Genomic DNA, 18,985 nt, shown 5'->3' with positions numbered 1-18,985 from the left:
TTTCACCTGCTGAAGAACATTGATTCCTTCTTATCACAATAGATTTTTAATGCCTTAAATAGCATTAAGTAGGTTGTCAAGGAAACTACTGCCGCAACACTGAGAGAGTTTAACATGAATTTACTGCAGGCAGCAAGCTAGAGATTATGGTGGGGGTGGGGTGAGGGTGGGGGTGTGTTTGCCACTTATGATCTTTTTAAAAATATCACATACACCACTCTTAAAATCTGTTCATCTCTGTTGCACTTCAGTATGATAGCTGCCTCCCCTCTTCTCCCACTATGTTGGCAGATGGAACAGAGAGGTTTTGGAAACCAAGGGTGCTCTGTGCTGGTTGTTGGTTGTCACTTAAGCTCCTGACACCTCTGAAGCCTCTGACTCAGAGTGCAGGAGCTTTGCCTTAGGAAGAACTAAAATATTTATGGGTGCAATCCTAACCCACTTTCCAGCACTGACATAAGGGCAATGCGGCTCCTAGGTAAGGAAACAAACATTCCATTACCTTGAGGATGCCCCCATGAATGCCCCCCAACTGCAGGATGCAGCACACTTCCCATTGGCACAGCTATGCCAGTGCTGGAAAGTGGGCTAGGTGTTGTGGCTGCTGGGGCTTACCCCACAAATGTCCCCTTACCCCAAGGAGACCTCCAGCAGTCAAAAATTCCCCATGGGATGCAGTGTAGCCCACACCAGCTCTGCTGCATTGCTGCACATGGATTTATGTTGGATTGGGCTGCCCGAAACAATCTCTCACAAAGCCCATGTGGAATGTGTAAGCTCTGCTGAAGTGAATGGGACTATGCATGAATAAATGGGTATTGTTTGTCTGTAGAAAGACCCATCGTATTTGGGCTATTCAGGTATTTCTTCCTGAAGCATCTTTGGTGCACAGCCTAGACTTGAGTAGTCTCAAGGTCGGTCCAGGACTTCCTTGTGCCTAAGGCAGCATGCCAAATACTACCTCCCTTACTCTGGTAGTCTTCAACCTTTTTCATGCTGCAACCCCAATAGATGAATAGATAATAAATAAATAAAACTTTGAGACTGGAGGCCCACTACCAATCCTGCCCCCTCTCAGGACCTGATCTGCTACCCCTGTCTCCACCCACCCCTGCCTGCCTTCCTTCCCCTACCTCTTGTGTCTTCACAACAATCCTGTGAGTTAGCAACCTGAAGAGGGCCAGCCTTTGGAGCTGCAAGGCAAGACAGTGAGTAGAAGTGCAGGGTTATATCAAGAAATCAATTTTGATAAGGCAGTGGTATTATTTGATTGGATCAAAGCCCTCTCTTGCACAGGCTTTGAAAGATTGCTGCAAACCCTCCCCCCAAATGAGGCTTTGCAACCCCATTGGGGTTACAACACACAGGTTGAAGGACACTGCTTTATGCAATGAGGAGTCAGCCTTTGCTCCTCCCACTCCCTGGATTGGAAAAGAAAGGAACGCAAAGGGAGAAAGGAACTGTGGAAGAGAAAAAAGTGAAAAGAGGAAGAGGAGGAGGAACAGTGGAGGTGAATGGGTGGATAGAGGTGGGCACTCCCTAACTCTCTGATGACCGAAGCCACTGCCTCTGTCAGCTTCATGGATGGGCTGATCTTGCGTGGTCTCATTCAGTGAGGCTTATATTCTCCACCGGGCTATTTGAACATTTGTCTTCCAGGTTATTTGCAAGCTGCCATATGGGAGGAAAAGGTTAAAATGCCTCAGCTCTTGCTGTTTATCCCACATAAGTTTTTGATTTGACCTTTCCTGTCAAATGTGCCATTACTGCCACATGTACTAGGCATATTACTGAGCTTATTTCCTTACAGTAATAGCCATTTAAAATGGCCCACAATCATTTGGGGAAAAACAGACTTGGCCTGGTCTTTCTTGCTTTTGGTGCTCTTGCTACCATTTTGATGTGCTCCTTTCATGTGTGAAATTACAGCAGGGGAAATGATAGCATTTATGGACTGGGGTCATTTGGGTAAAGGGAACAGAGGACAACAGCAGACACCAGCTTGTTCACAAGAGACTTACAAGATGGAACCCAACTTCTGAATATCTCCTCAAAGTTGCTTTTATGCCTTGAGTGCAAATAGATCTGCATATGACATACTTGGGATAAAAAATTGGCTGCATGTACATACCCTAGTGAATAACAGTGTCAGGTAATAGTACAAAAAGAGCGAAGACTGCTGTGAGCAGCATGTGCATTTATGAGATTCATGCAAAAATTATTTCTAACATTACCATGCTGAGGGCTGGAACGATTAAGATAATACTCAGATGACGAACTGAGCATGATAAATATTACCATTCAAAGGCTCGGCCATTTGAAACGCAGTAGGAAAGAGCCTCTGCTATGTAGAATTGCACAGTGACCTCTGGTATTAGCATCTTAAATCCATAAGATCTTCAGTTCGTGCATGGCTTCCCATCAGCTTATGTCCCACTTTCTACCCAGGTGACATGAGACTAAAATGTTATCAGGATGGGTAGCTTGTTTATCCTTTGCACAGATTAAATAGCAATGTGAAGTGCAAGGCAGTGGGATATCAAAGAATTATATGACCGTTCAGTTGAGGCTTTGATGTCCAGCTGAGACGGCATCATTGCCAATCTTGATTCTGAAGGGGGATGATGAGCACTTGAGGGTGCAATCCTAACCCACTTTCCAGCACGGACATAAGGGCAATGCAGCTCCAAGATAAGGGAACAAACATTCTGTTTCTTTGGGGAGGCCTCTGTGACTGCCACCCAATTGCAGGATGTATCACATGCCCCATTGGCACAGCTATGTCACTGCTGGAAAGTTGGTTAGGATTTGTGCCTAAATTCCTTATTATGTTATGGTGCTGAGCAATGGAGTTATTTAATACTGAATGTCTTTTCTGCTGGAGACTTAGGGCCCAATCCTATCCAACTTTTCTGCACCGGTGTAGCAGCGATGCAACCCCGAGGTAAGGGAACAAATGTTCCCATACCTTGAGGAGGCCTCTGTGATTGCCTCCCCACCACAGGATGTAGTGCATACCCCACTGGCACAGCTGCACTGGCACTGGAAAATTGGATAGGATTGGGCCCTTAGAGCCCAATCTTATCCAACTTTCCAGCACCGGTGCAGTTGCAATGCATCCCCCAGGTAAGGGAACAAATATTCCCTTACCTTGAGGAGGCCTCTGTGACTGCCTCTCCCACACAGGATGCAGCGCAGTTTCCAGCGCTACGCTAGCACTGGAAAATTGAATAGGATTAGGCCCTGAGATGCCACTCCTGCCTTGCAGCAGAAGGCTGGACTAGATGGCCTTTGGGCCCTTTCCTACTATGAATCTTGGGGATTGTTTGAAAGATTCCCACAGCTCCACATATCAGAGGCATAGCTAGGTCATTTGACACCCGAGGCCCATAAATTTTTGTCACCCCATACAACATAATTTATTAATTATTAATTATATTATTAATAATTTATTAATTATTAATTAATGCACATTTTTATACCACCCTTCCTCTAAGCAGCTCAGGGTGGTGTACATGGTTCTCCCCTTATTTTGTCCTCACAACAACCCTGTGAAGTAGGTGAGACTGAGAGATAGTAAAGTCATGCTATGAAATTAATAATAATAATGACCAGAAAATACCCTCCCCTTAGAACTGAGAACTGCTCCCTCGTTGCTAACGTTTTGGCGTGGACTGAAGACCTTTTTATTTCAGAAAGCTTTTAATTGTTGACAGGCTGGCTGGCGTTCTTGCTTGTTGCTTTTTATGTGAAAATCCATGGGGTTTGTTTGTTTTTAGATTTTTTAATTATTGTAAATTGTTTTTAATGATTGTTTTTCATGTTGCACTTTTAAATTGTAAGCCACCTTGTGTGCCCATTGGGCAAAAAGGCGGAGTATAAATTAATAATAATAATAATAATAAATGCAGTGAATATTTCCCCACAAGCTGTGGATGAACTTCTGCATCAAATGGTATATATAACATGATGGTATTATTCCTAAAAGCCATGATTTCCAGAGTTTTGGTCACTAGGGTGTCACCCCCCCCCCCAATGTCTCATTGGCCTGTTTTGAGTTAAGGCAGTGGTTCTCAAACTTTTAACACTGGGACCCACTTCTTAGAATGACAGTCTGTCCAGGACCCACCAGAAGTGATGTCATGGCTGGAAGTGACATCATCAAGCAAAATAAAACAATTATAAATAATTAAATTAGAGAAAAACAGATAATTAAATAAGGGGAAGCCAGCCCTGTTCCACCAAGTGAATTTTCTCTGTAGCCTGCCTACAAGAACACCCCCCCACACACACACACAAATATCCATGAGATTTTAGCCCCCCCCCCCCAGTGTCCAGTTCAGTGTAAATTCTTATATTTCAAGCATGGCACTATCAGGACCCACCTGGCTTTACAGGTCTAAAAACAAATAAAATGGACCTTACCAGCTGAAGGATCTGTTTTTTTCTTTGGGGGCTGCTGCCTTCTGGAGCATTTGTTGAGCTCAACTTTCATCAGATTGGGACCATGCAGCTAGTCTTTCTTTCCCCTTTGCCTGACTCTACCAGCAGCCAAGGCACGTTTGCTTACTCACGAGTAAACGTGACCTTGTGGCTTACTTTGTCTTTTCATAGGGCTCAATACATTCTTCTGCTTGGAGGGAGGGACTTCCTTTTTGGACATTTTGGGGGGGCTGCTTTCATTGGATAGGAACCATTCTGGTGTCATTGGATTGCTCTCAGCCTGCCCTTTCCGATAAACTATGGCAGGTTTGCCTACTCACGAGTAAACATGTGATATGGCTCGGTTTAATTTTCCATAGGGCTCCATGCATTTTTTGTTTCTGGTTTTTTGGCCATAACTTTTGATGGAAAGGAGATATTTCAATCCAGTGTTTTGCATTGCATTCTGCTGGAAATTCCGCATCCAACGGTATATGGTATGATGGGGTTACTCCTAACCTTCACGATGTTAGCAATGTTGGGGCATTTGTGGTGTGTCACCCCCCCCAAGGATGGTACCTGGGGCAGACCGCCCCTGCTAGCTGCGCCACTGCCACATATTAGGAGTGAGATCTAATGTTAACAAAGATTTGAAGGTGAATTCCAGGCCACCACCAATGTTTTGTTTAGAGTTTTAACCTTAAAGTTACAGTGCAGGTGTCAGCATATAAAAATGGGGGACGGGGGGACGGGACGGGACACACACACAGATAAAACTGGTTTTCCCAGACACCATGCCTGCATATATTTTGCTTTCCAACCACTAATGTGAATGGCAACACATACGTCATAGAGTTGCCATTCAAGAGTGTTTCTCCTGCGGACTCCACTATGGAGTGATTCAAAGATCCCCATCTGTTGAGAACAAAGTGGTGTATGAATGAGCTCTCTGTTTCCAAAATCACTTTTCATGAAGTGAGATCTGAGGGTACATCTACAGGGCTGCTCTGAAAAAGCAGATGTACCTACAGGGCACAGCCGAATTCTCCGTTTCCTATTGTAATTGTTAAATGGTAGATGGGGTCCCTGAAAGGCTGATTTCAGCTATGTTATCTCCAGGGGTGGCTTTCAAGTAAAGAGTAAAAGTAAATTCTTTCAGTAAAGGGAAAGAATGTATAGTCTCCTCCTTAAACAGTCTTGTCAGGCTAGAATGAGGATTGTACCTTGCTGTAGGAAAGCGGCTCAGTATTTATAGCAGAGCCTCCTCATTTGTCCTAAACACCTTTTAAAGAGTGCCTCAGGGCCCAGTTCTATCCTACTTTCCATTATTGATGCAGCCATGCCAACAAGGCATGCGCTGCATCCTGCAGTAGCTGACAGCCACAGAAGCCTCCTCAAGGTAAGGAAACATCTGTTCCCTTACTTTGGGGCTGTATTGCAGCTGCATCAGTGCTGGAAAGTTGGATAGGATTGGGCCCTCAGTCATTTAGGTAGGAGTTGTCCATGCATGTTGCCCATACTTTGTAGAAGTCTGGATTTCAAACTGTTAAATATTTTCAGAGGTGAGGATCACCTACTCTGACTCTTCCAAGTTTGAAGTAGTCAACGAGGAACCTGGTCTAGTCCTTTCCACTGACAGAAGGTTCTTTCAGCATTAAGATTCTGTCCTTTCGGAGCAAATTCTGCCAAAATCTCAAGTAGGGTTAAGGAGAGGTAGACCAAGTAGTTGTTCACAGAGCGTCAAGGGCAGACTAGGCACAATGGAAATTAACAGTGTTAGGGGAAAAGTTAGGTTAGAGTCCTTCTTCAAGGTATCTGATCTTATTTGTGCTGGGAGTTTTCTTTATATGGAGGATATTCAATCATATTAGGCCTTCACCAGTGTCTGAAATGGTACAGTCCACACTAGCTTACCACCTCAGTGAGAACCAGGTTCTAGCCCAGCTGGCTGTATTTTCTATGAAGAATTTTTTTTTTTAATTTGCAGCTTCAGATCAATGGTTAAGGACAGGTATGGTATGTCACAAAGTTATATGGTGATACTAGGGAAAAAATGATACACTAACATATTTACCAGTTCCATTCTGAAGGTCTGGTTGGAAGTCAGAACACATGTACTTGGAAAAAGCTGGCTTTTGCTGGCCCAGAGCTATCATGCTTGTGCAAAAGCACCTACAAAGGACATATTGCACCTGCATAAAAATGCCCACGCAGCCAAATCTTAGGCCATAACTTAGGACCAAATCCAATCCAACTTTCCAGCCCTGGTGTAGCCGTGCCAATGGGGTGTGTGCTGCACCCTCTGGTGGGCAAGTAGTTATGGAGGCCTCCACAAGATAAGAGAATATTTGTACCCTTGCCTTGGGGCTGCATTGCAGCTGCACCGGCACTGGAAAGTTGGATAGGATTGGGGCCCCAGATGTCTTTAACTGAAGGAGCCAGTGCAGTTATTGCTTATGCTGTGTGCTGCTGATGTATTGGTTTCAGAGAAGAGAGCATTGTGGGTTTTCTAGTCAAGTATTTTTTTCCCCCTGGTCTCATTGAATTATCCATTTGTTCTTTTTTATTATGTTTTTCCCGGCATTTTCCTGTTGTCTTAGAAACATTAGTCAGCCCCAATTCCAAGTGCGTATTCCAAGTGCGTATCTTTGGAAGGTTAGATTTCTGTTTCGTCAGTAAATGGTAGCCTAGTTACTTCAGCAGAGGTGCTCTGCTCTTTATTGTGTACACAGTGGTATGGAATTCCTTCATAATGTATTTACATACCATGGGCCAGTGGCTGAGAAAGAGCTCTTACACCTACTGAGTCAACAGAGAGAGACCTTAAAGTCCTACAGGATGAGTTTGTATTTTTAAATGTCTGTTTACCAGCCTGAATCTCATGGCTTGTGGGCTTCGATGGTGGCCTGCATTATAGCTTTCATCATGCCTGTTGCTAGTATCAGGATGCTCATCTTGTACCTCTGCAATCAAAAGAAAGGTAAGAAGGAAAAGTACACAGAACTGGGTGTGTGCCAGAGGTGTTTTAGTACAGCAAACATCTGATGGTGTGTGCAACTCCCGATTAATTTCTGTTTCCCCCTTAGTTCATTTCTTCTATATACTTAGGTATATTTGTTTTACTTAATTAAAATAGTTACATCCCATCTTTTGGGCCCAACAGGGGGCAGCATACAATAAAATGTAAAATACAGTATTATAATCAAAACAAAAACTGAGACCACAGCACTGATCAAAATGGTAGCAACAACTGATAGGCTAAACCAGGGGTTCTCAAAAGTTTGTGTAGGGGCGGAGGAAAGGGCAGTGACGCGATCCCCAAGATTGCGCCACTGTGGGAGGCAGGGGTGTTTTTCTTTAACACACCTTACCTGCTCCTGGGGTCTGGGGGTGCAGGGAGCCCTGTGGAGCACTCTGCAGGGCTCCCTGCAGCTTGTAGAAAGTGAAAAAAGCGATTGCGACCCACTTCCAGATTGCAATCACGAAACTGGAAGTGGGTCTCGATTGCTATTTTCATTTTCTACAAGCCATGGGGAGCCATGCAGAGCGCTCTGCGGGGTGCTCCCCACACCCCAGTAACAGGTAAGTTGTGTTAAAGGAAAGCCCTTCTGCTCCCAGCAGTGTGATCCTGGGGATTACATCACTGTCTTCCCCTTCTCCTTAAGGGGGTAGAGCGGAACGCCCTAGTTTGAGAACTACTGGGCTAAACATTCAGAGCAGAGTAAAATTGTGGTCAAATAGAAATGTTTTTGCTTCCTCCAAAAATGTGTGTGTGTGTGTGTGTGTGTGTGTGTGTGTGTGTGTGTGTGTGTGTGTGTGTGTGTGTGTGTGTGTGTGTGTGTGTGTGTGTGTGTGTGGGTTTCCCAAGCAAGGAACTTCCATAATCTTGATGTTGCAAAGAGAAAGTCCTATCCCATGTCCCAGCCAAACAGACCTTGAGCTTTGGTGCAACAAGGTCACTAATGGTAAAAATAGTGGTTGGGCAACCTCATCGTGGTGAAGGCATAATGAACATATGTCATCTGCTAAAGAACTTAACCTGGGGCCTGGGGCCTGTACAAGAGGGACGGGCTCCACTTGAACCAGAATGGAACCAGACTGCTGGCGCATAACATTAAAAAGGTGGCAGAGCAGCTTTTAAACTGATCCCTGGGGGAAGGCCGACAGGAGCCGAGGGGCATCCGGTTTGGGACTCCTCATCCCTATGGGATGAGGATGGGGAGGTTAGAGAACAACAAGACAAAGGCAGAGTAGGAGAAGAAATTGGGAAAGGTAGCGTGATGGGATGTGATAGACGGTTTGGCACAATGAGAGGATGCGGGGACAAAGGAGCGAATAAGCAGCCCATCCTAGGGCATTCCGTGTACAAATGCTTTTATGCGAATGCCCAAAGTCTACGAGCAAAGGTGGGAGAACTGGAATGCCTGGTGACAAGGGAAAACATTGACATAGTGGGCATAACGGAAACCTGGTGGAATGCGGAGAATCAGTGGGATACCGCAATCCCGGGCTATAAACTCTACAGGAGGGACAGGCAGGGGCGTGTTGGAGGTGGGGTGGCCATTTATGTTAAGGAAGGGATAGAATCCAGCAAAGTAGAGATTGAAGGTGGGTCCAACTCCACCGTAGAATCTCTGTGGGTTAAATTACCAGGCTTGTGCAGCGATGTAATACTGGGGGCGTGCTATCGTCCTCCAGACCAGAAATCGGATGGGGACCTTGAAATGAGGAAACAGATCAGGGAGGTGACAAGGAGGGACAGGGTTGTAATCATGGGGGACTTCAATTATCCTCATATTGACTGGGTCAATTTGTGTTCTGGTCACGATAAGGAAACCGGATTTCTTGACGTGCTAAATGACTGTGGCTTAGAGCAGCTAGTCATGGAGCCCACCAGAGGGCAGGTGACTCTGGATTTAATATTGTGCGGTACGCAGGACCTGGTTAGAGATGTAAATGTTACTGAGCCATTGGGGAACAGTGATCATGCTGTGATCCGTTTTGACATGCACGTTGGGGGAAGAATACCAGGCAAACAAAAACCCTTGTTTTCTCTAACAAAAACCCTTGACTTCCGATGGGCGGACTTCCCTCAAATGAGGAGGCTGGTTAGAAGGAGGTTGAAAGGGAGGGTAAAAAGAGTCCAATCTCTCCAGAGTGCATGAAGGCTGCTTAAAACAACAGTAATAGAGGCCCAGCAGAGGTGTATACCACAAAGAAAGAAGGTTCCACTAAATCCAGGAGGGTGCCCGCATGGCTAACCAGCCAAGTTAGAGAGGCTGTGAAGGGCAAGGAAACTTCCTTCTGTAAATGGAAGTCTTGCCCTAATGAGGAGAATAAAAAGGAACATAAACTTTGGCAAAAGAAATGTAAGAAGGTGATACGGGAGGCCAAGCGAGACTATGAGGAACGCATGGCCAGCAACATTAAGGGGAATAATAAAAGCTTCTTCAAATATGTTAGAAGCAGGAAACTTGCCAGAGAAGCGGTTGGCCCTCTAGATGGTGAGGGAGGGAAAGGGCAGATAAAAGGAGACTTAGAGATGGCAGAGAAATTAAATGAGTTCTTTGCATCTGTCTTCACGGCAGAAGACCTCGGGCAGATACCCGAGAGAAAGTATCAAAAGAGAGCGACTAAGATGATTACTGGGCTGGGGCACCTTCCTTATGAGCCGTTTGGGCCTCTTCAGCCTAGAAAAGAGATGCCTGAGGGGGGACATGATTGAGACATACAAAATTATGCAGGGGATGGACAGAATGGATAGGGAGATGCTCTTTACACTCTCACATAATACCAGAACCAGGGGACATCCACTAAAATTGAGTGTTGGGCAGGTTAGGACAGACAAAAGAAAATATTTCTTTACTCAGTGTGTGGTTGGTCTGTGGAACTCCTTGCCACAGGATGTGGTGCTGGCGTCTAGCCTAGACGCCTTTAAAAGGGGATTGGACAAGTTTCTGGAGGAAAAATCCATTATGGGGTACAAGCCTTGTTGTGTTTGCGCAACCTCCTGATTTTAGAAATGGGTTATGTCAGAATGCCAGATGCAAGGGAGGGCACCAGGATGAAGTCTCTTGTTATCTGGTGTGCTCCCTGGGGCATTTGGTGGGCTGTGAGATACAGGAAGCTGGACTAGATGGGCCTATGGCCTGATCCAGTGGGGCTGTTCTTATGTTCTTATAACTTAATTGTGTTCCTATCTTGTTTTTGTCTTGCAATGAATGGCTTCTAGTTAACCTGCCAGTAAACAAGAAATTGAGATAATAGAATAGAGAAATCAGAAGCATCTGGGTGAGGAGCTGACCCTGAGGGTTGTTAGCGAAGCAGAATTAAAGATTTTTAAATTATTTTCACATGAGGGAGGAAAGTAGAAAAGCCAGATAGTCAGTGATAGCCAAACTCTTGTCCATTGGTCCTCAAACTAGTATTTAGCTATGGCCACAGTTTGAGACCAAGGGACATGCATGGTGGCCACAGGTGTGGTCACAGCACCGTCATATCCCATAAAAATCTCAGATGCATCTGAAGTCCCTGATGCATAAGGCCTCATTTAAGAAACCACAGCTTAGTGGCTAGGTCATGATTATAGTTCAGATTCCATGCTGGTACAGTTGACTTGGTTCAACACCCTGGAAGAGAGCTGAGTTTTTTTTAAAAAAGGAAATGATGAGTAAAGTCTTGAATACTGCCTGTAATTTAAGATGGGGAAATTTGACCACATTGGTTGAATGGGATGGAACAGCTGCGAGGCATTTGACCCTGTTACATGGAGACAGTGTGCACAGTCACCTCCTTCATCTTTGTGCCTGTGCTTCTCACAACAGGGAGCCGAGAGGAAAATCCGAGATGAAGAGAGGAAGCAAAACAGGAAGAAAGTGAAAGGCCAACTCTCGCAACCCCCGTGTAGCAATGGTGAGGAAGAGGCCTCCAGTCTATACAGTGCTGAGCTGTACTGATGGTACAGTTTACTGATTGTACTGATTAACTCAAATGTTAAACTTTACATTCCATTTCCCATAAGCAGCTGAAGGAAAACTCACTAACGTCCCTCTCCAGAAGAAAAGTGACATCACCTACTTCAAAACAATGACTGACCTGGACTCCCAACCTGTTCTCTTCATACCAGATGTTCACTTTGGAAACCTCCAAAGGACTGGACAGGTAGGAAATGATGCAAAGTGCAAAGGCATTTGGTGGGATATAAGATCCTGTAGGAGGGTAACTTAGCAGATCAATAGCACTGACATACCTTAGGAATTATATATTATCTAGAAAAAAAATAGGCCCAATTCAGCCAAAGTAAAGCTTTTATAACGTGTTGATTTCAATGGGAAACTTATGCACAGTTCAAAGAAATGGAGAGGAAGTAAGTGAGCCTTAAACAGTGCTTAACTTTGACTTGTTAAGTCATAAGAACATAAGAACAGCCCCACTGGATCAGGCCATAGGCCCATCTGGTCCAGCTTCCTGTATCTCACAGCGGCCCACCAAATGCCCCAGGGAGCACACCAGATAACGAGAGACCTCACCCTGGTGCCCTCCCTTGCATCTGGCATTCTGACATAACCCATTTCTAAAATCAGGAGGTTGCACATACACATCATGGCTTGTACCCCATAATGGATTTTTCCTCCAGAAACTTGTCCAATCCCCTTTTAAAGGCGTCTAGGCTAGATGCCAGCACCACATCCTGTGGCAAGGAGTTCCACAGACCGACCACACGCTGAGTAAAGAAATATTTTCTTTTGTCTGTCCTAACCCGCCCAACACTCAACTTTAGTGGATGTCCCCTGGTTCTGGTATTATGTGAGAGTGTAAAGAGCATCTCCCTATCCACTCTGTCCATCCCCTGCATAATTTTGTATGTCTCAATCATGTCCCCCCTCAGGCGTCTCTTTTCTAGGCTGAAGAGGCCCAAACGCCGTAGCCTTTCCTCATAAGGAAGGTGCCCCAGCCCCGTAATCATCTTAGTCGCTCTCTTTTGCACCTTTTCCATTTCCACTATGTCTTTTTTGAGAACTGGACACAATACTCCAGGTGTGGCCTTACCATAGATTTGTACAACGGCATTATAATACTAGCCGTTTTGTTCTCAATACCCTTTCTAATGATCCCAAGCATAGAATTGGCCTTCTTCACTGCCGCCGCACATTGGGTCGATACTTTCATCGACCTGTCCACCACCACCCCAAGATCTCTCTCCTGATCTGTCACAGACAGCTCAGAACCCATCAGCCTATATCTAAAGTTTTGAGTTTTTGCCCCAATGTGCATGACTTTACACTTACTGACATTGAAGCGCATCTGCCATTTTGCTGCCCATTCTGCCAGTCTGGAGAGATCCTTCTGGAGCTCCTCACAATCACTTCTGGTCTTCACCACTCGGAAAAGTCTTCACCACTCGGAAAAGTCAAAGGCACAAGGCATAAGCCCATCACTTTCTCTTGCCTCTCTTTCTCGCTGACTCCTACTTTGTTTCTTTGTCTCTTGCTTTTTCCATCAACATCCTTTCTCTTCTGTCTCCTATTGCCTCTCTCCTCATCTCTTTCCTTCTCTGTATTAAATCCCCCACCACCTCGTTCTGGCCCTGCCTCTCTCACATCACCATCAGCTGGAGAGCTGGTGATGTCTCTTCCTGGTTCAGCACAAGATGATGAAGAAATTGCCCAACCAACAGACAGACTACACTATGTCACGAGGACTCCTTGTGGTTGAGAAGTTGGCTGTGTTAGACATCAGAGCCCACAGATATAGAGACCATTCATACCTACCTGAGTATCTGGTTTTTATCCCACCTGTCCTCTGCAGACTCCAGGGCAGCATGCTCCCTTTACCTTCACAACAACCCTGTGAGGTAGGCGCAGCTGATTGGCTGGCCCAAGATCATGTAGTGAGTTTTGTGGTCAAGTTTGTGGTCCAGCACTCTAGCCACTATACCACATTGGCTAGTTCCATGGCAGATAGATGTGCTCATTTCCATTGGCTCCACTGGGTATGTACTTAATTCTTTGTTAGTTTCTGACCGCAATAAAAGGACTTAATTTGCTAGGAACTTTTCCAGCACAATGGCCATTGGAATGAATGGAACATGCCTATGTTGGATGAAGTGAGCAATTATTTTTTTTTTTACAAGAAAGATACAAGATGGAGCCCAGATGCAGCTACTTTGGCTCTTCTTCAGTTCTCCTGTGTAGCAACTCCTGATGATATCATAACAATAAATCTATTTTCGTTTGCTCTTACAGGTTTACTATAACACAGACGACGAGCGAGAAGGGTAAGACATTTATTGCCTCATAAGCTTTACAGCCAGGAGTCCAGCTCCATAGGAAAAACAAACCAAGTGCTGAAACTCTCATGCAGTTGAAAGTAGAATGTTTAACTTTTATCTTGGCCAAGGCAGGATTCTCTACTTTGTTGTGACTTTTGTCACCTTGTGATAGAAACAAGCTGATTTTTTTTTAATTCTACGGACTATTTCACTTGTTCATCTACATATTCTCTTAACAGATGTACTTCAGGGCTTTCTGTGTGGTAAAAAAAATAAATAAAATTCTGCAAAGCAGCCTGAATGCTGTAATTCGAAAAGCTGAATATTTCAGTTTCTATACTGTACAAATTAAGGCAATTTGTATATATTTCTTGGCTGTCTTTTTGGCCTCAAGACCTAAAAACTTCGTGGTTTGATGGTTTTTACATCAAAACTAAGATTTTCGCCATTGTCAAATTCTATATCAGTATATGTTCCTGTACAGTGTTTGCACATAGTTACAGAAGAGATACAACATTGTTAGTTTTAGTACATCACATAATAGTACTCTAAGTCAGTGGTTTCCAAAGTCCTACTCAAACTTTGGGACTGTGGTAAGTATTGACGGGGGCGGGGGAAGGCCCTGATGGCACTGCAGCAATAAATGTGGGAGTAAGGGTTTTTTTCCCCTACCTGGGGGGTCACACTAGCCTCCAGGAGGCTCCAGCAGGCTCACAGTCCCCTCTGCAGGCCTCCCCACTGCTCCAAATAGCTCCTATTAGTAATCAGAGCCCACTTCTGGTTTTCATGCAAAAACTGGGAGTGGGCTACAGTCACCAATCAGAGCTATTTGGAGCAGTGGGGAGGCCTGCAGAGGGGTCTGTGAGCCTGCTGGAGCCTCCTGGAGGCTAGTGTGACCCCCCAGGTAGGGGGAAAAAACCCTTACTCCCAGTGGTGCCATCGGGCCCCCATTTCTGGGCCACTCCCCTTAAGGGGGAATGGCCCTCTTCCAGTTGCCCTGGTGGGTTGCAGTCTCACAGTTTGGGACCCACTGCTCTAAGTCATAAGTTGTGGCACCACAATACATGGGGTTATTAAATTAAACAATAATCTTGATTATAGATTGATTGTAAAATGTACCTAGATCTATTTTAAACATGAGCTATGTTTTGGCTAGAGAGGAAGGGTGGGGAATATATGGGGGTTGCTATTGCTGTTCTCTAGGGACCCTAACAAAGCAGGAAAAAAAACCCAGAGTGCCATCTTCAAAGAAGCCTTGGCCAAGATAACTAGCACAGCACAGGCTCTGTTCCAAAATTAGGAGGATAGTTACCATAACAATGAGTTTTATACAACAAATCTGTTTTTCCCCCTTTCCAACAGCAGTATCTTGGCGAAAAGGATATTCCGGCCAGTAGAGGAGGAATTTGGCCCACCACAGCTGAAGCAAATAAAAGAAGAGGGAACAAAAAGAGGTACCAGTTAATTCTTAAGGCGCTTTGCCTCATTTTCTCTGAGTCATAATTAATTTGAAGGTTGTTAGGGAGAGAACATGGAATGGGAAGATGGAGGCATACTTACGAAGGGTGTGTCTGTGTCAAGATCAGAAAACATCAGCATTTAAATATAAAATGTGATCAATTTACAAAAAGATTTCTGCATACTAAAGTTATTAATTTCCAGGTCAGACTGTATAAAAGCCATTGTATGCATTTCTGTTGTTACTGAGCACCGTTAGTCAATTACAAATGATGAACTAATATTGAAGGGATTGTTTCTACAGCAATCTAAAGCTGAGCAATTGCTAATGATGAGCATAAGATCTCCAGTTTGCATTGAAGTCCTCCCTTTCTATGTTTTGCAAGTTCTTTCTTGTTTATTTCTCGAAAGGGTAAATAGTACTTTCCTTTGTATTCATGGGTAAGCTCTCCATTTAAATGAATGAGAAACTTTGAATTGACAAGGATGAGTTTTGGCTCCCGTTAATCAGGGACAATATTCCATTTAGATCACTGAAGAAAATGATTTGCACGGTGTTGCAAATCTTGAGCTGTCCCTGTGCAGCTATGGTTTGGGTTCTGCGCACTCAAGGGTGAAGATTAGAGGAAACCCTGGCGTGATCTGCTATTTTTTAATTTATTCAGAAGGCCTGAATATTGAAACATTTTAGCAGATACTGCTGTTGCATTATTGTAAACAAAAGTCTCTTCTCTCTGCATAAATCTAAGCTACTCTCAGGTGTAAAAAGCATCAACATGGGTTCATATAAAACAATTTTTTTTCTGTTTTATGAAATTTCCTTGGAAGCTGGCATTTACTTATTTTTCAGCTTTCCTGTTAAAGATCTTGAAGGCATATGTCTGGTGCAGGAGTGGCCAGCCTTTCAACTTTAGGGCTCCTGAACCTTTAACAATAGTGTAGAGGAAGGAATTTCTGTGAGATGACAAGCTGCACCTGCTGAAAATCCCTCTTCTACACAATTGTTAGAGGTCTTGGTCTAATGGAAAAGTGCTGTAGCTTTCTTTGGTTTGTGTTTATGATAATTACAGTAGTTCCCAAAATGTGGGTCAGGACCCTCCAGCACATCACAGCCCAAATCTTTTGTGGTTCATGAAACTGACAAGGAAGATTTGGCTATGTGCATCAAGGTTTAAACAAGCTGCTACGGGGGGTGAGGGGGATGGGTAGCACTGCTATCCAATCACCATTTTAGCCACACCCCTAGCATTCATAAATCAGGCTGCTGCAGCCTTTTGAGCGAGGGGAATGCAACGCCACGAGAAATGTCCCGAGCCTATGAACATGGAACTCAGCAAATGCTCCAGAAGCCCCCCCCCCCAAATAGTAAAACCAGAGGCTTGAGCGGCTGAGAAAGTGAAACCCGATTTTTTTGGGCTCATAAAGCTAGATGGGTCCCAATAGAGTGCAATTTTCAAAAGTGGGTCCTGGTGTTTAAAAGTTTGAGAACCAATAGTTTAGTGAAATGAGTTTTGATGAAGCAATTACAACTTTCAGTGGGAAGTTTTCTATTTTGTTCAGAGATTTTAAAAAAGTGGAAAACCCCTTCCTAAAAGTTAGCTTGCAGTGATTAGTAGTCATTGATATATGACCATCTGATATATCTCTTGGTGGACTATACAGTACTACTGTACTGTATGCAATACTACTGTACTACTACTGAGTCCTGGCAAGGGATGAAATTTTTCACCCTCCCCTGTATAAAAAGCTCAGTGCATATACAGTACATACCCAGCCAACATGTAGAGAGAAGATTCCAGGCTTCTACCTTTTCTCCCTGACATGCAAGTTTTTAACTGCATAGGAAGCTTGCTTTTCTCACATGAGGAAACATTCAGAACCTCATCCACAGTCTGAAGTGGTTTAGTCCAGCAACAGATACATCACATGTGCTTTGTCTTGAATCTTGCTACGTTGCACTCATGTGCTTATACCAAGAGCAACACCAGCATACTGTTACAAAACAAGGCATTTGCTGGTGCTGTACAAGCATTACAGTAGAGATAGCCCAGGATATGAGTGGCAGCCTATCTATGCAAGCAATACGTAAAGGCCTCCTACATCATGCTGGCACTTGTGTCCACTCTTTGTTAACTGTGATTTTTTTGGAATTGTAATTATGCTGAATTTTTAATTGTAAGCCACTTTGGGTGATGGTGGTTTTTAATTTAAAATGCAGTATAAACACAGTGCCATAAACCACTTAAAAAGTAAACTTTTAAACCTCCCACCCACTGGCTCACCAATAGGCTGTTGACTTAGATGAGAATAATTATTTTTCTTGTGGGATTGATTTTTTAAATTAAGATTTTAGTTCTAGTTTCTAGGAAATAAATTTGCAAGAAATCAGGCTTACCAATCAGTTTTAGCAAAACATCAGCACAAATATTTAAATCTGCACTGTAAGTTCACTAAGTATTTGGGAATGCAGGTATTCAGCCATTTGCTTTCTGGGAAGAAAAAGGGACATATATTTCCTCTGGGTATTTCCACTTCTAGTAGAGTAGCTGGGGGGGACAAAACAGTAAGTACTGCAGGCGCCGCAATGCGCCATGTAAGCAGCCCCTCCCACTCGCCCAGAGCCATTTCAGGCAGCGATGGCAATGCTCAGGCATTCACCAAACCAAACAGCATCTCCTGTGCACTGCCGTTGCTGCCCATAATTGCTCCAACAACGAGTGGGAGGGGCTGCTTACACTGTGCATTGTGACATCTGTAGCAGTTACTCTTTTGCGCCCCCCCCAATACGCTACTGTCCACATCAGTGAATTCTCCTCCTATCCCTTCACATCCTTATTACATTGGATAGTTTTATTTGTATTATGGGTGTCTGCTTTTTTCACTCGTCATTGGTTTGAGAGGAACTGTTTTCTGTGCAATGGGAAGTAATTCAACTGTGGGTTTGGTTCTTGTCCTTTTAGTGCTCCTGTATGTGAGGAAAGAGGCTGATGAAGTGTTTGATGCTTTGATGTTAAAGTCCCCCACTGTAAAGGGGCTAATGGAAGCGGTAAGTAACTGTCATCCCAATCTTATTTATTATGCTCTATTAAAACAAAAAAGTCCTTCTCTTGGAATTTCTTGGAGGAAAGGCAGGATTCAAACAAAATAAAATAATATTTTATATTTGTTCAAAATTGTCCTGATCATGAGGATGAGAAAAATGCCCATCATTGTGATATATGGCTTGTATATGGAGAGAAGGCTTGTATATTGCTTGGGTGTTGTACAGTGCACAAAGAATCATTGCAGCTTTCTGCAGGTTCTCTGTCACTGTAGATTGGGCCTTCCAGTGTCAAGTGTGGTGGGTAGATTTTACTTCTACCAATGCCACTGGCCTCAAATGCAGCCCTTTCTGTTTCTTCATAGGAATGAATGGTGGCCAAGGTGCACTTGGGGACTCCCTTTGAGGTGGGGATGGCAAACCTGCTGCTCACCTTTGCTGATCCCAGTCCTTGAGAATCAGTGTATTTGCACTGCTCTACCTCTTCATCTGCATAGCCCCCTTCTGCTTTATTGGTTGGACTGGGTGGTGCCAGAATGTTGGAAATGGGCAGATGTAGTTAAATCATGGCGCCTGACCCAGCAGTTCTCAGGTGTGGATATTTGCACTGCAAGGTTTCTTGTTTTCTATTTTGAACAGTTGGAAATACTTGTGGAACTTTGGTCTTGGAGAGTTGGGGATATGGTGCCACCCAGTCAGTGTCTCTCTTCCCCTCTTCTCCTGAGTCTCAGAGCTTGGCTGGGGAGGGGGTTTACTTCACCTCCTCCTCCACCCACCAGTGGTCAGCTTGCAGC

At 44.2% G+C, this 18,985-nt stretch overlaps 1 protein-coding gene across 1 annotated transcript in view; it reads left to right on the top strand.

Moving 5' to 3' along the window:
* Positions 1–18,985, top strand: part of GRHL2 (grainyhead like transcription factor 2) — a 105,062-nt gene that overhangs the window by 79,475 nt on the left and 6,602 nt on the right. Inside the window, exons 10-14 of the mRNA XM_066624391.1 lie at positions 11,247–11,334; positions 11,447–11,583; positions 13,668–13,699; positions 15,056–15,147; positions 18,112–18,197. Coding sequence (XP_066480488.1) covers positions 11,247–11,334; positions 11,447–11,583; positions 13,668–13,699; positions 15,056–15,147; positions 18,112–18,197 — 435 coding nt within the window. The remainder of the gene's footprint in view (positions 1–11,246; positions 11,335–11,446; positions 11,584–13,667; positions 13,700–15,055; positions 15,148–18,111; positions 18,198–18,985) is intronic.

This window comes from Tiliqua scincoides, chromosome 4, assembly GCF_035046505.1.
Source record: "Tiliqua scincoides isolate rTilSci1 chromosome 4, rTilSci1.hap2, whole genome shotgun sequence".
In the NCBI taxonomy this organism is placed as follows: domain Eukaryota; kingdom Metazoa; phylum Chordata; class Lepidosauria; order Squamata; family Scincidae; genus Tiliqua; species Tiliqua scincoides.
Note: the sequence above shows the minus strand (reverse complement) of the source record. Positions and strands in the feature narration are given on the sequence as shown.